Source organism: Scyliorhinus torazame, chromosome 22, assembly GCF_047496885.1.
Source record: "Scyliorhinus torazame isolate Kashiwa2021f chromosome 22, sScyTor2.1, whole genome shotgun sequence".
NCBI classification, from domain to species: domain Eukaryota; kingdom Metazoa; phylum Chordata; class Chondrichthyes; order Carcharhiniformes; family Scyliorhinidae; genus Scyliorhinus; species Scyliorhinus torazame.
In genome coordinates, this window is record NC_092728.1 from 67,360,957 (window position 1) to 67,377,920 (window position 16,964).

The following is a 16,964-nucleotide window of genomic DNA, read 5'->3' on the forward strand; positions in this document are numbered from 1 at the left end:
CGGGACAATCTCTTCAAAACCCATTTCACGTTGTGGGAGGGATCGTAATTCGCGCAAGCCCTCTGTCCTGCGTCTGTTGCGTGAGAGACTAGGATTCGAGTCCATTTGGCCATGTTATCTGGGGCAAATGGGAGCGGGCTAACTCACCGAAAACTGCTGTGAAGTGTATCCACAAGTATCCAGCAAACGCTGTGGGGTGCTCTGTCTTCTTTTGCCTACACTTGTTTAGGCCTTCTCCTCTGTTATAGCCGATCGCATCTAGGATTGCTGTGTGCATCTCTTGGAGTGTGTCTCCTCCTACATTCTGTGGGTCGGGAAGGGCTGCCACCACTGAAGGGTCGAGGCTTAAAACCGTGAGCTTCACTTGCTCCTTTTCGTCCAGGCCGTACATGGTAGCCTGCTGTTTGACTTTCGCGAAAAATTGGTGGGGGTCTGAGGTGGGAAGGAACGGTGTAATTTTTCCACACGCGTCCCGTAATTGGGTCATGGTTAACGGGGTTATAAATAGGAAATCTGCGTTTCCTTCTGCTGCGGCCCTGCGGTGTGTGGTTACGGGATTCATGGGGGTGTGTTCTGCCTGTTCAGTCGGGGGTTGGGGTGCTTTTCTCTTTTGGGGTTTTTCTTGCCTTCATGTCCCATGTACATATCTATGGGCAGTCTCATTTAACTCCTGCCAATCGGGCCTGTTTTCCTGGTCTAATTGGGGTCCAAACGTATTTTGAAACCCATTCTGGACAGAAAACAGGTTGCAATTCTGCAATTTGCTTCCGGCACTTTGCGGGATCTACCGAACTCTGCCTTTGTTCCGTCGTGGAAGTGAGGAGCACTCGTAGGGCTGCTTTCAAATCATTGCACTGTTTCTGCAATTTCTCGACCTGTTGCTCGGTTTATTGTCTTATCAAGACCGCACGTTGCGTGTCCTGGTAGGCCTTATTGTACTGGGTCTGAAAACTACTCAAATGGGCGAGACAAGACTGGTGTGCCCTCTTGACATCATCCACCTCTCTGTCCCTCGCTGCTAACTGTTCTCTCAAATCTTTATTCTCTTTCTCAAACTCGCTCACATCTCCCTCACAATTTCTGTCTCTCTCCTCCATCTCACTACGGAGCGTCCTAATTACCTCCTCTGTGCCTCGCAATTGTGCCAAGCAGGACACGATTGCCATCGGCTTGCGAGCTTTTCCTAAGCTCCTCTTGTGGATCGCTGACAGGCTCTCCCACCAAGTATGTCCTATACTCCCGGGACCTGTTTCATCATTCGAGCAGAATTCGCTCCAAAGGGGCCATCCTTTCCTTTTGAGGTACTTTCTCATTTCCTCTTCCCATAAGGGACACTGTCCTACTTCACTGGTCGCTGCGACCTCAAATTCCTGGGGGTTCATAAGGCGTTCCATTGCCTTCATTGCCATTTTCTCTATCTGGGTTCTCTACTGAATTTGGAACAGGGGGTGATAAAGTGGTTATGTAAACATGGGTACGGCTTACGCTAATTTCCGGCCTACAAAACTCTCGACAGTTTTACGCAACAAGATCGCTCAGGTTTATCTTATATCCCTGTTAGTACACATGCATTAACACACTTCCGAATCTCGGAGGTTTGATCAGTATTGTTCTTACATTTGTGGCTTTTCTGTTTCCAATTGGATTCCAATTCAAATTTGGGTTCTCTCGAAGTGGTTAGGCCACTTCTAAGTTGAGCCTCGTCAGATGTCGCCAGTAAATGTTGCTAATTGTGTTTCTCTTAATTTGGCTCTGAAGATCATAGAATTTACAGTGCAGAATGAGGCCATTCGGCCCATCGAGTCTGCGCCGGCTCTTGGGAAGAGCACCCCACCCAAGGTCAACACCTCCACCCTATCCCCATAACCCAGTAACCCCACCCAACACTAAGGGCAATTTTGGACACTAAGGGCAATGTAACATGGCCAATCCACCTAACCTGCACATCTTTGGACTGTGGGAGGAAACCGGAGCACCCAGAGGAAACCCACACACACACGGGGAGGATGTGCAGACTCCGCACAGACAGTGACCCAAACTGGGAATCGAACTGGGACCCTGGAGCTGTGAAGCAATTGTGCTATCCACAATGCTACCGTGCTGCCCTAAGATGGCGGCCAATATGGTCGCCTTCCTTAATTCTAATTACGTTCGCTCTAGAGTCGCCAGGTATCTCTCGATACCACCACAAAGTTCAAAACCGGATGCTGATCAATGACTCGATACACCAGTTAGTAAGTTCAAACTCAATGCTCATTTATTTACACACACAGTCAAATATACTCATGCATATACTCTGCAAACTAAACTATCACTACTGCTAAAGCCTATACTTAGCTTCGGGCGCCCACTCAGTCTGAGGGACAATGGCCGTTGTTCGGTTCTGAGGCTGCTGGGGTCAAGTTGGTACAGAATAACAGCTAGGAGTGTCTGTCTCGTAGCGTGCGTTGACCTTGTACTTACTTGTTCTGATGTTGCTGTTGGGCAGATCTCTCCTTGGTGAGAGCCGGGGCCGCAAGAGAGCGATTCTCTCTTGGGAGATTCTTCTTATACCCAAAAGGGGCTTCATGCGCTTTTGGGCGGGCCTTGAACTTGGCCCCAATTAATTGGGCTGTTTCCCAATCGTTCTCATCGATTTCCTCCAATCGAGGGGTGGGTGCCCTGATTGCTGGGCGTGTCCTAGGTGGCCGTTGGCCTGCTTTTTTCTGGTCTCCTCTGGCGCCGGGGTGTCTGTCTTGGTATTGTTTACTTAAATGTTACCTTTTTTGTTCCCGGGGATGGCTCATTAGTATGGAAATGGTTTGCAGTATCGGTGTCGTCTGGGAGCTATGGCTCCAATCAACAGACAAACCTTGCACCTGCTTGCTTTCTTAGTATTGTCTATTTTCCCTGCAATCTTTGCAAAGTGTCCATTTTGTAATCAGGAAGTGGCCATCCCAGATGGCTGCAGTGCTAATTTGGGATAAACTCTTCTCCATCGTACTGTGGCAGTCTGTCCAGAAATTACTGCTGAATATTAAAAGTGATTGTTTAACTGCTTGTTTCCTGGTAAGGTTCATTTTAAAATGTTACTAATTGTCATAAATGGTAATGAAAAGCACAGGAACGTGTTCCGCTCAAATTAATTTGTTTCTTTAGATAAAGACCGGAATTTTACAGTCGTTCGCTAGCGGCGAGAGCTTCTGGTCCCGCTGGCAGTTTACCCCTGCCCGCAGGTTTCCCAGTGTCCTGGGGTGGCTTCAATAAGAATTCCCATTGACAGCAGTGGGAACAGAGAATCCCACCACCAGCGAACGGTGTGCCACCTCCGGCTGTCGAGAAACACGTGGCTGGAAGGCATGGACAATACCATCCAAGAAAACACAAAGAGTGAAATTGTATTAGGGCAAATAACTGATGTGAGAACAGGGAAATAGTGAGCACAACATAGTCAATGAGGAAAATAGCAACTGTGACAAAACATTATGACATAAAAGGGAACTGTTGCAAATTCACTCAGCAGAAAGTTAGCAAACATGACAACAGATCATTAGACAACTTTCTAGAACAATACATTTTATGAACCAACTGTGGTTAGAGCTATTTGAGATTTAGTATTGTGTAGCAAGGCAATGTTAATTGTTAATCTTATAGTAAAAGATCTACTGGAAAATAGTGACCATAATACAATTGAATTCCACAGTAGGTTTGAAAGCAACATACTCCAGTCACAAACAAGAGTCTTAAACTTAAACAAAGATAAGTACGTAAATATGAGGGGAGAGCTGGCTAAGGTTGATTTGGTACATATAGTAAAAGATATGGTGGTATATAAGCAATGGGAAACAAAAAGAAACAAGTCAAAATGCTCAACAAAATATTGCATTTACTTTAAGCACTTAAATTGCTAGACATGCTCAAAGTGATATTTGTACAGTTTTACCCTTGGACCTTCAGAACCAGGCTCTCCTCTTGACCCAGGTGGCCCAACTTCACCCTAGAAAACACATTCAGAATTACTACTCTCGTACATTTATGACAATTATTTGTTGTTTTAACCTTGCCTAAAATTTTAGGCTTATATTAAAATTTTAATGATCATGGTAAAATTTAAATTTCAGATCATGCATCAGAAGTGGAAAGCCAGAAATTCTAATTATAAATTCAAACTGAATCATAGGCCTTTATGCAGAGGTGCGTGTTAAAAGGAAAATTGGGCAATTCAGCAGTTACAATACAAAAACCCCAAATGGACCCGATTTTCATTTGCCAACACATGTAAATCAATGCAGAATCAAAAGATTTAATGTCAACTTCATTTTAATTTTACCTCATATAAGAAAATTAGTTTCATAAGCTCAAAGGGGCAGAGAATAATCTTGAGTGGTGTTGGGTGGAAGGTCTGTTCTGGCCCTGACCAATATGCGGTGGTATTGGAGCCAATGAAACTAAATATGTGAAGGGTGATGGAGGGGGCATGTAACACACTGTTGTTGCCACACCAGCCATTTTGTCTAACGCCAAGACAAACTACTACTTCAATGCACCTCATCCACTTTACAACAACACAGTGCTCAGAAGTCCAACATTTCTTCTTATTATGAAGGGCCAATTACATTTAATGACTCATTCAACCAATTTAGAACTTTTTTTTTAAAAGAAACAAGTCATCAGGTCTGATTGAAAACTTTACAAAGAGGTGGATTATATTTAGTGGAGATAGAATAAAGTATTTTTGACAGTGTGGTGATATACATCACTGTAAGTACACAAAGGGTTAAAAGGACACATCACACATGCTCAGTCTCTTTCCAGTGGAGACTCTCAGTGAGTACAGACACAGGGTTGATTGAACATCACTCCCACCACGTGGATTGTAGCCCGACTGGTTAGTCAGTCTGAGTAGCTATAGCAGGATTAACAGTAGCGTCGAATCCAAGTAGGAGAATTGTTAATAGTTCAATAAACGTGTTGAAGCTATCTCCAAGTCTGAACCTTCCTTTGTCAGAGTGCACATCAAGGAAGCAGCTTATGCTACGCCAAGAGCATAACAAAACATGGTTCCAGAAGTGGACTGTTAAATCCACATAGTTTCAACTCAGCGAACAGTGACAACCAGCAACAAAAGCCACGCAAGATAATGTTCGGGATTCCGATTCCACAGCAGCTCCAGTACCAAGCCAATCTCAGTGAAAACTGGCGTTGGTTCCGGCAGAGATTTGAGATCTACCTGGTAGCGTGCGATCTAGATGGCATGGCGGATGCAGAGAAAATAAAGCATCTATTTACCATCGCAGGTCCAGAAGCAGCTGAAATCTTCAAGACCTTCAAATACTCGAAGGGGCAAAACAAGAGCGACTTCCAGGCACTCCTGGACAAATTCCAAGAATTCTACGAGGAAAATACAAGGAACAAAGGTAAAAGAGGCGCCAAAACTCACCGCGAGGTAGGCTTGCAGCAATGAATGGCAGTTTTGAATTGCACCACCTTGGAAAAGGTGCTGCACATGCGCAGTTGCACGAAGAGCACACAGAACGGGAAGGTCCGTTTGCGCATACGTGAGAAGTCGCGCATGCGCAATTGAGAACAAGGCCCCAAGTAAAGGATCTGCGCATGTGCAATTGCTTCCTACACACTACGTCACACGCTTCGTGACATCAGAGGCCCCGGCCCATGCCCACTTAAAGGGGAAATGTCCCAAAACACGGAAAACAAATTAAAGCCTCAAAACCAGATTCTTTCACCTGGAACGACAGCACAATGCCTGAAATTTGACCAGTAGCTGAAAGTAACCTCCACAGAACCCTGCAACAAGCAGGAAGCACCACCCAAAGAGATGGCACAGTCCTTGAAGACTATGACTCAGACCTTGAATTCTTCTTTGGACGTCGTGAGCCCAATGGCAGCTCCGACACAAAACATGATGATATGGTCCTAGAAGACAATGACTCAGACAAAGCTTTCACCTTGGGAGGCTACCCCAGTACCAAATCCGAACTGCAACTAGACGTGTTGCACATTGATGACCCCGATGACAAGTTCTTTGGATTCGGGAATCTTCAGCCCAGCATATATGACATCTCGACTCGTGAGTGCAGGATGACGCTGCGGCCTGAAACCAAGAGACAGAGAGCGGTACAAGCCCACAGAGAGCGGCCTGCTGCCACACAGAGAGTGATCCACGCACCGTGAAGGGTCCCCGACTCCAAACAGAGAGTGGTCCATGCACCACAAAGTGTCCCAGCCTCCACACAGAACGCGATGAAAGACTTCACAGCGAGACAACGGCACATCTCCACACAAGTGACTCCAGTGACACAAGCCTCCACAGCGAGCTTGTTGACAGCCACCATGATAGAAGCAATGCAAGACTCTAAAGCGCAGTCCTTGCATGAACAAGACCATGAGGGTCTAGCAACCTCCTCTGAGCAACCAGCAGCAGATGATGCAAGTCTGTCAAGCTCAAGTGAACAACAGAAAGCCGATGACAGTCTGCCACGCTCAAGTGTACAGCAAGCAGACTATGACAGTCTACCCAGATTATTTGAGCCACGAGAAGAAGACTGACGGCCTACCCAGCTCAAGTGAATGACAAGAAGACACTGAGGCTCTATCCACTGTATGTGCGACAAGTGACGGTAGCATCCCACTTCCCATACCAGATGTGCAACGTGACAGACCTCAGCTAGTGTGTACAGAAGCACTCGACAATCACAGTGAGACTACTGGTGACTCCGGTGACACCACGTTACTTCAACTCTCATTCGCTCGAGCCTCTCCGCAAGCAAATGCATTCCTGACTGAAATGACTCCAGACGTGGAGCATCAAGAAGCCAAAACTGACTCAGGTGAAACAGACCAGACGCTTGACAGGGAGCATCGACAAACCAAAACTGACTCAGGTGGAACAGACCAGATTCCAGACGGGGAGCATCCACAAGCCAAAGCAGATTCAAGTAAGCCGGACATGACTCCAGATGGGGAGCGCTGCAAACTCAGTGACGGCACGCTCAAGGAGACAGCAGATGCCACAAAGCACGCAAACACGAGTAACTGTGTGAAGGACTCATATTATCCACAGAGTGTGGTCCTTGAGCGCAGAAAATATGACAACAAAACCAACCAACACAACAACAACATCAAAGACAATAGCAAGAAGCGTGCCAAAGGCAACAATGTCGACAACAAGCACGAAAAACACAACGCCACTGGAACAACGACTGGTACGACACGGTACAACTCGGGACACTGTTACTGCTCAGCTCAGTACAATGACATGCCATGGCAGGACGATGCATCTTACCAATTCACGTTTGCTGCACTACCAACAGGCAACCTGGCTTTCAGGACAGATGCCATCAAGAATTACCACCACAAGCATCGAAAGAACAAAAAAAAAGAGTCCAAATCCGATAACGAAGTGATTTGACCACTTCTTGGTTCCTTCAGCGCAGGGACACTGATGGCGTTTACAATGCCACCATCAACATCACCAAACAAGAAAGCCACTCGACCATAATAATTAATGAACTTTGGACTCATGCATATGATTTGGACTTATTGTTTAATGATCACTGTTATCAAAACTTGTACAGAGTATCACTCATCTACATAGTGTGTTCAATTTTCTTTAACACTGTACAGAAAATATGTAACATGAAAAAAGGGGGGATATGGTGATATCCATCACTGTAAGTTCACAAAGGGTTAATGTACATACACTACACCTATGCTGGACACTAGAGGGAACACCAGAGACATGACACACAGACAGTCAGCCAATAGGCCAGTAAGATAGGACACGACCAATGGGCATTCACGATACACACAGAGGTGACACTACCACAGGAGGGCATTACACCAACCGATATAAAAGGACACATCAAACATGCTCAGTCTCTTTCCAGTGGAGACTCTCAGTGAGTACAGACACAGGGTTGATTGAACATCACTCCCACCACGTGGATTGTAGCCCGACTGGTTAGTCAGTCTGAGTAGCTATAGCAGGATTAACAGTAGCGTCGAATCCAAGTAGGAGAATTGTTAATAGTTTAATAAATGTGTTAAAGCTATCTCCGGATGGCGGGCGGGAGGCGGCCGCACAATGGAGGGCTCCCCTTCGGGAACGGCATTTTCGGGGCTTTAAGCCCGGTCCCAGGGTCCACGGAGGCAGCAAAAGCAGGAAGAAACAGTGAAGGCACTGTGAAGAAAAACGTCGAGGGTAAGCAAAAAATCGTCTGTAAAGAAAACAGCTGAAGGTCCGCCGGGGAGTGGAAAGGTCACCGCGGGGTCACCAAGGAAAATGGAGGCCGGAGCACCAGGGGAGGCCGCATTGCTTACGGCTGAAGAAATAACTAAGGTGATGGCTGCGGAATTCGAAAAGCAGTTCACAAGATACATGGAGACAATGAGGAAGGAGATGAGAGAGGTTTTGAGTACGCTGGTGGAGGAGGCGATTCCCCCGGTGACGACGGCGGTGGCGAGCGCAGTGGCGGAGGTGCGAGAGCAAGGGGAGGCACTGAAGGAAGTGGAGGAGACGTTATTGCAGCACGGTGATCAACTTGCCTCGATGGGGAAGGAGATGCGGAAGGTGATGGACATTAACAAGGATCTGCGAGGAAAAATGGAAGAACTGGAAAACAGATCCAGGCGACAGAATTTAAGGATTGTGGGGCTGCCCGAAGGAGTTGAAGGACCGAGGCCGACTGAGTATTTTGCCGCGATGCTGGCGAAACTATTGGGGGAGGGGGAGGATCCCTCCCGATATGAACTGGATCGGGCTCATCGGTCATGGAGGTCTGTACCAAAGGCGAGTGAGCCGCCAAGGGTAGTGACTCTGTGCTTCCGTAGGTACAGTGTGAAGGAGAAGGTCCTGAGCTGGGCCAAGCAGAAGCGGGTGGTGCAGTGGGCTGGAGCTGGTATCCGTGTATACCAGGACTTTACGGTGGAGCTGGCGAGGAGGCGGGCTGCCTTCAACCGGGTGAAGAGGGCACTGTACATTAGCAAGGTGCAGTGCGGCATTGTATATCCAGCGAAGCTGAGGGTGACTTACAAGCTCAGGGACTTTTATTTTGGAACGGCGGAAGCAGCGGAGGAGTTTGCAAAGGCAGAAGGACTGTGGCAGAACTGAGAAATTGAGAAATGGCCAAGTGCCGATGTGACCTCATGACTGACTGTATTTTCTTTTTTTTTGTTTCACTGCGTGCGGGTGTATGGGCTAAAGGAGCCAATGTTGTATATATTTGGACAAGGGAAGTGATGGGACTTTCACTCAAAATGAGGACTCTTTGGGGTGTAGGTGGATATGCGGGGTTTGTGTGCTAAAAGGGGATTTCTGGGCTTTCCTAGGTCTGGGCAAGGGGGAAAGGGACCTGGGCGGGGGCCTCCACGCTGGCCGGTTTAAGCCGGCCAGTGAACGGGAGTGAGGTGGGGGGAGGGGCTGCGGCCATCGGAGCCTGGCAGAACAGGGTCCAAGTCGTCTAGCCGGAGTGGAAAGTTGTGGGGGAAGGAACCGAGGTTGTGGGGAGGAGTTTTACAAGAGGCAGTGGACGGGAGGAGCTGGAGACTGGGGGGAGGGGGGCGGGGGTGTGTACAACTCTTGGGTATCATGTACGGTACTCTTTCAGAGGTTGGATGGCATTGAGTGTAGGGGGGAGGGGGAGTGGACTCTATAGATCAATGGTGACCATGGGCGGTCCCGGACTCCTTTTTTTTTTCTCTTTTGTTTTTTGTTTTCACCGTGGGAGGGTTTGTTTTATGGGATGCATATATTGACAGGTGGGCCGTTGTTTGAGGTGGTGGGAGGATGGTATTGTTGGTATTGTTAAGGGGATTGATTTTGTATTTGTTACCGTTTACTGTTTGTGGGTGGAGTGTAAATTTTGAAGGAAAATGTGAAAATGGAGAATAAAAACATTTATTAAAAAAAATCTATCTCCAAGTCTGAACCTTCCTTTGTCAAAGTGCATATCAAGGAAGCAGCTTATGCTACAACAAGAGCATAACAAAACAAACAGTCTTCTACTTACAGCTTCTCCCCTTGTACCAGGAAGTCCTTCAAATCCAAGCTGGCCCTTGGGAATAAAGTAAAAGATATAGGCGTAACTTATTGACCAGCAGTGAGCATGGGGAAGAGAGCATAGAGAAGAGACAATTAATCCAAATAGACAGGCCGCTAACTATCTAGAAATGAAAATGCAATGTGCTAACTTACTGACCCAGTTAACTTCATACATGGATTGAGAAATTGGCAACACCTTTTAGTTCTGGGTCCGCAATATACAAAGTAAAACAATCAAATTGTTACGAACCCAGCTGCTGTTAAGAGTGAAACCTGGCTTGATGGACCTAACCATTTTTTTAGCAGCCTGGAAGAAAGTTACTGAACAAATTCTCAGACGTCTGCGACAAACTTTTATACAAGAATAAAATATTTATTAAAACAAGAAGAGTGAACTATATTACACCAGTCAAAAAAGGTTGGAAAGGTCATGGGCGGGATTCTCCAATAATGGGGCTATGTCCCCACGCCGGCATGAAAAGCGGCGCCAACCACTCTGCCGCCAACGGTCCCCGATAATGGGGATTTCTCCCCATCCTAGGGGGCTAGGTCGGCACCGGAGTGGTCCCCACAGCTCCAGCCGGCGTAGAACGGCTGGCGTGATTCCGCGCAGGCACACTACAGCCGGCGTGATTCTGCGCATGCGGGGAGGTTCCCGTCTCTGCGCAGGCCCCCGGGCAATATGGCGGAGACCCATAGGGGCCCGGCGTGGAGGAACATAGGCCTGCCGATTGGTAGGCCCCGATCGCGGGCCAGGCCACCGTGGGCTCCCCTCTCCGGGGTCGGATGCCCCCGCCCCCCCCCCCCCCTCCAAAACGGCCCCCACAGACACACCTTCCAGGTTCCACGCTAGCGGGACTCAGCCGAACTCGGCGGCCACTCAGCCCATCAGGGCCAGAAGAATCGCTGGGGGGGGGGGGCGCTTTCAACAGCCCCCGACCGGCGCGGCGGATATCCTGCGGGCACCCAAGAGTAGGCGGGGGAGAATCGTGAAGCCGGTGTCGGGGGCGATTTTCGCATCCCCCTGGGGATTCTCCGACCTGGCGTGGGGTCGGAGAATCCCGGCCCATAAACCCAAGAAAACCATTTAAATTCCCGCTATTCCTTTCCAGCATCAATGTCTTTACAGATGAATAAACCAGTGAAGATTTACCACTGGCTTAACACACAAAGGCTTGTTGCTTGCAACAAACACAGTTTCACATGCCTTTCTTTCGCTGAATTCCTGAGCATTCACTTGATGCTTCTCACCCAAGACACTCGAAACACACTGTTTCTTTAATTGCACAGCAAACAAATGAGTTGCCTAAACTCATTCTTCCTGTAGAACTTCTGCTAAACTAATCTAAACTAAATGCCTCTGGATCACCATTAGGCAACAGTAAAACCTTTATGCTTTTTTTGTTGTTTCACTGAAAAAAGGTGCAAAGGAGATTTACCAGGATGTTACCTGGAATGGAGAGTAGGTCTTAAGAGGAAAGGTTGAGGGTGCTAGGCCTTTTCTCATTAGAGCGGAGAAGGATGAGGGGCGACTTGACAGAGGTTTATAAGATGATCAGGGGAATAGATAGAGTAGACAGTCAGAGACTTTTTCCCCGGGTAGAACAAACCATTACAAGGGGACATAAATTTAAGGTGAATGGTCGAAGGTATAGGAGAGATGTCAGAGGTAGATTCTTTACCCAGAGAGTAGTGTGATGGAGTGTAGATTAACTTGTTCTTAATCTAGGACAAAAGTTTGGCATAACATTGTGTGCCGAAAGGCCTGTTCTGTGCTGTATTTTCTATGTTCTATGAATGTTCAGCTCATTTTAATCCATCTCTTTACCTGCAGGGGTTGCAAAACCTCATTAAAATTCTAAATACACGAACAAATCCAAAATACCTGAAACTTTTAGCCATCAATCCATCCAGACACCAAGGTTCAAAACCTAAATGAAACTGAAATCTTTTTTTAACCTTTCTTAACATACAAGTAAATATTATATATATATATAAATTCAACTTAAAGGACTGTATTATGCCCGGCGTGCATCCGGGCAAATAGTGGGAAAGGCTAAAATTGAGATTCGCGGCGGATACGAACCAGTTTGCAATTCGCCCGGCCCGCCCCCAATGGCGAGTTCACAATCTCACCTGAAGATGGCGAGAATATCATTAACCCTCATTTTCATTCATTTCAATCTCATTAGCGAGATTGAAGTCGAATGCAGTGGCCTCTCGTGAACTACCCGACTCGCCAGCGAGAAATCATGCAGCCGTTGTTTAGTACTCCTTTTTAAAAATGTAAACTGGTGCGATGGCATCTGAGGGGAAGTGAGGAGGCCCTGTTTAGGCCCTGCCCCTCCAGCTGGCACACTGAAGTTGCACAGGGTGCTCTTTAATCAGGCAAGAAATGGTATGTGAGCAGCTGGTGAGTTTCACACAGCTTTTCTCGCCTGATCCAGCACTCGGTGCAGTTTTGGGAAAATTCTGCCCCATGTGTTTGGAGCTCCCAAAAATGGCAGGTGCTCTATGTCTCTGGCAGTGCATTTGTTGCTGTTTAAATTTTGGAGCATTTACAGGCACTTCTCACATATTCACTCTACTCTTGCCCTCCCCCTATGGTACATTGTTTCATTCAGTTTTGGCACTTTCCCTTATTTTTCTGTCCGTGATTGTCACCATACTTCCTCCACACTCTCCATTTTACAGCAGGTTATGAACAGACCGATGGTTTAATATTCCAGTGGCCTCATGGGGCTAACAGTGTCATTGCAGTAAACCATCAGCCACTCAGCTCAATGTAACCATCCTTCTCCAAATGAGAGCTTTTTCGCTTTAGAGAGCAGAAAGTAAGAGAAGAAAAGACCTGCTATGAATTGTACCTGGGAATAAAACCGAGAAGGCATATCTCATATAAAAGGTAGTAGAAAAATACACCAGGTGGGAATTTGTGCCCCTTCCCACTGGCGGGATCTTCCGATGCTGCCAAAGGTGACGGCACCCCCCACCCTCCCCCACCTCTTCACATGGCAGGTTCCCCGGCGGGGGCATGGGCCAGCCACGCAAAACACAGTAGACATCGGAGGGACTGGAAGAATGATGCGGCGAATGATGAGCCGCCTCCGCAGCTGGAAAACATGTCGCGTGGAGGCCGGAACATTCCACCCATCAATTATTTTTCAATAAATCATCCACACAGTTCAATTAAAATTTACAAAATACTTTTCCAAAGCCATACCTGATGCCCCCTCCTTCCTTCAAGCCCCCTTCTTCCATTTATGCCTTGTGGTCCCTGAAACAAGACTTGTACTTCAGATGTTTGGCTTTAACAACTAAAAATAACATTCCGCATGGACATTTGATTGAAGGGAGATTTCTTTTGAAAATTGAGCTTAAATATTCAGATCTACCTTTAGAAAAGAAGCAATCATTGGCAGTTACTATACCTGAGGGCCCCTAGGGCCAGGTAACCCTGGCAACCCAATCTCCCCCTGTTGAAAACAGAAGGAAAGTAAATATGAGCCTGTCTGTTCAAAGTACTATCTTATTGAAGTTCTGTCGTAACCCTGTGGGCAACATAATGACTATGACAAAAGGTGAAACCATAAAAAACACAGCCTCATTATCAGTAAGGTAAAGACAGAATAATCGCTACAAGTATGGCCGGGGAACTGCCTGTATAGGAATTAGAAGGAAGATAAACCAGTTAGTATAGGATGGATGAATGGCCAGCTGAAGCAAAGGATTTTCAGAGGTTTTCAATAACAGGGTGGAAGGAGGTAGGTAGGGAGCTCCAGAAGACAAGGATCAGTGACTAAAAGGTTTGATTTTTGCAAAGTGGAGGAGTTCCGCAGATATATTAAAAATGGCGGGTGGGACTGGGTTACGAGATTCTTGGCTCAATTTCCAGCATGCCCAGTGTTTGGCAGCATGGAATACGGGTGCGGGCTGATGAACAGAGCAAGCCCACACTCTGCACCCCTAACCTGGCCAGCTCCTTTGTACAAAGAGGCAACTCCTAGCCCCCCGCAATATTTGTAGAGTCGGGCCTGCTTTTCAAGGACTCGTGGCCACTCTGAGGTATTATGAACCATAGTCTGGGTGAGGGAATGTTTTGAAAGGTCAGTCCCCTGTGCTAATCTATACCCCACCACCCACCTCCAGCAAGATAAAGAGTAGTACATCAAGCAATATTTTCCCCTGGGTGCAACTGTTTCAACAAATAATGGATGGCTGGGCCCCCAGCCAAGCCACTCTTTATCTTAGATCTATTTTGACAATTGCACAATATTTAATTAATTTAATGAAGAGATGTCAATTCTGCTATTGATATTTTAATGGTCTGGATGATTGACACTTTTAGTAAAAGTGTACTTTTAAAAGAAAGTTTTGAATAAAAGACTGTTTCCAAAAACTTTTCCACAATGCAATTGTTATCATAAGATCCATTGGTTCCATAGAGAGCTTATGCTGCATTAATAGACTTAGAATTGCCGTATGTTGGCATAGTGAGTGTGAGGGGCCATGGAGGGTGGATAGAGGGGCATTAGCATGCATGGAAGAGACATGGGGAGTGTATGGACTGGGTGAGGGGGGGGGGGGGGTGGAAAGTGAGGGGTGATTTCTAGAGGGTCTAATATTAAATAAAACAACTGGGATAAAGTCCCAGAGTACCGAGGCAAGCCTTTTAATCAACCTGCCTTAGCATGGCGGTGGTGTAGTGTTATTATCTCTGGACTAGTAATCCAGAAACTAGGGGTAATGCTGTAAGATAGAAACCTGGTTCAAAGCTCACCACAGCAGAAGGTAAAATGCAAATTGAATAAATTCTAGAATTAAAAGTCAAATAATGACCATGAAACAATTGTTGTAAAACCAATTTGGTCACTAATGTCCTTCACGGAAGGAAATTTTTGTTTCTAACCTTGTCTCTCCCAAAAGGACGTTAATGAACGAGATATGTTTTTTTACAACAATGGTTTCACGATCATCATTAGACTTTTAAGTCCAGATTATTTTATTGAATTCAAATTTCACCATCTTGTATGGTGGGATTCGAACACAGGTCTCCAGAACATTACTGTAGGTTTCTGGATTACTAGTCTGGCGACAATGCTACTTCTCCACTGCCTGTCCGTCAGCCCTCAGCAATGTGGTTGACTCTTAAATGCCTCTGAAATGACTTACTTCAAGAACCATTAGGGGTGGGCAATAAATGCCGACTCAACCAGCATCACCCACATCCCATGAATGGATATTCGAAAAAATCAAACAGCCCCCACTGGCTGCCTACGAACTATTTCTGAAGGCAGTGGCCCAACTCCAGTTTACACCTGGCCACTCCCAACCCCAAAACAAAACTCCCACCCTTGCAGGTACGGTCTCCCGAGGTAGATGCGCTGAGCTGGGGAATTTCCTGATCCCCCGCTATCAGACCCTAGGATGAAAGTCCAGCCTGAAATGAGGAATCACGGATAGTGAAATGGAGGAAGGGTGGATCTGTAATGACACTTAGCTGAGCAAAGAACCTTGTCAAACTAAGAGAAGTCACTTCATTAGCCTTGAATAGCTGTTCTAGAAACCATGTGGTTACAAAAATCCCCTGGAGATTTTCATCAAACCATGCCTATTGTTGAACACTTGGCATCTTCCATATTCTGGCTAAAAAGCACCTATCCAGACTTCAATTCGGCATCATCTTGCTTAAAATGTGCACAGGTGGCCAACAGATGGCAGAGCAGCACCAAACTGGTTCTGGAATTACTTCCAAACGTTTAATGTATTTTTGAAGAGTGTTTCCTGTAGACATCATGTGTCATGTCTTTTATTGTATTCAACTAATTTGCAGATATAAACTGTAGCATCCGCCTCAAATTGGCTGCCTTAGATTTTATATTTTAACGTAGAGACTAAAATTTCTGATTAAACTTTTGGGAATGTCTGTCTGCCAGAAATTATCAGGTGAAGGAAGCTTTAAAAAACCACAGCTGGACGTAGAAATCAAGCACCGGAGGAGGTCATTTATAAGCCATTCTGGCGCTGCCTCAGAACTGTTCTCCTGCTCTTTCCCCATATCCTCCAACATATTTTTCCTTCAAATGTTATGCTCCTTGTATTCATTCTAATTTTGTTCACAAACGAGTAGAAATGACCTCTCATCCTTTCCCCTCTCAAACCCTTCTTCTGTCATAGCTTAATTTGCTGCTGAAGTCTTGAAACTATCACCCACACTGGCCTCTGTTATCAGGATTACTCTCTAATTTCACAGCCTCTGGATCAAAGACCTAAATATTGGTCAGAACGGATAACAATTATTGCAAGTCTGACAGTAGCATAGAGCATAGTCAAATATACATGAACACCAATTAATGCAAAGACAACAATGAATGTCTTGTGTACCTCAGAGCCATTCACACCTGGCACACCCCTGTGTCCTGGAGGTCCTTCTTTGCCCTATAGATAAAAAATAAACATGACGATTCTGGAATATTTTAAAGTAAGATACCGGGAAGGATTCTCTGCTGCCTGCCACCAATAGCACCACCAGTAGCAGAGTTCCTGAGGCGGCGGGGAATCCCGTGTCGAGCAACAAAATGGGATTGGTGCCGATCCCGTTCTGATGCTCTGGTTCCCCCCGCCGGCAGCGGCAATGAGCTACACGCTCGCACTAATGGGAGGATGGGAATGGGTCATTTTTATACTTTCGCATCTGATTAATGGGCTGGACACATGGGGCAGGATTTTCTGATCCCCCCGCCGGGTCAGAGAATCGCCGGGGGAGGGGGCAATGTGAATCCCACCCCGCCGCTCTGATGCTGGCTGCCGAATACTCTGGCGACGTTTTTTTGGCGGGGATCGCGCCGCGCCGGTCGGGGGCCGTTGGCAGTGGCTCCTCCGGCGATTCTCCGGGCCCCGATGGGCCGAGCGGCTGGCTGTTTTC

General features: G+C 46.6%; 1 protein-coding gene across 4 annotated transcripts in view; it reads right to left on the reverse strand.

Annotated features, from left to right (window-relative positions):
- The window catches only part of LOC140399099 (uncharacterized), a 484,003-nt gene that overhangs the window by 147,920 nt on the left and 319,119 nt on the right, over positions 1-16,964 (reverse strand). For all 4 annotated transcript variants that reach the window (XM_072488263.1, XM_072488261.1, XM_072488260.1 and 1 more), the window contains 5 exons: positions 16,424-16,477; positions 13,471-13,515; positions 13,263-13,316; positions 10,008-10,052; positions 3,923-3,976 (listed from right to left, as the gene is read on the reverse strand). In XM_072488263.1, coding sequence (XP_072344364.1) covers positions 3,923-3,976; positions 10,008-10,052; positions 13,263-13,316; positions 13,471-13,515; positions 16,424-16,477 — 252 coding nt within the window. The remainder of the gene's footprint in view (positions 1-3,922; positions 3,977-10,007; positions 10,053-13,262; positions 13,317-13,470; positions 13,516-16,423; positions 16,478-16,964) is intronic.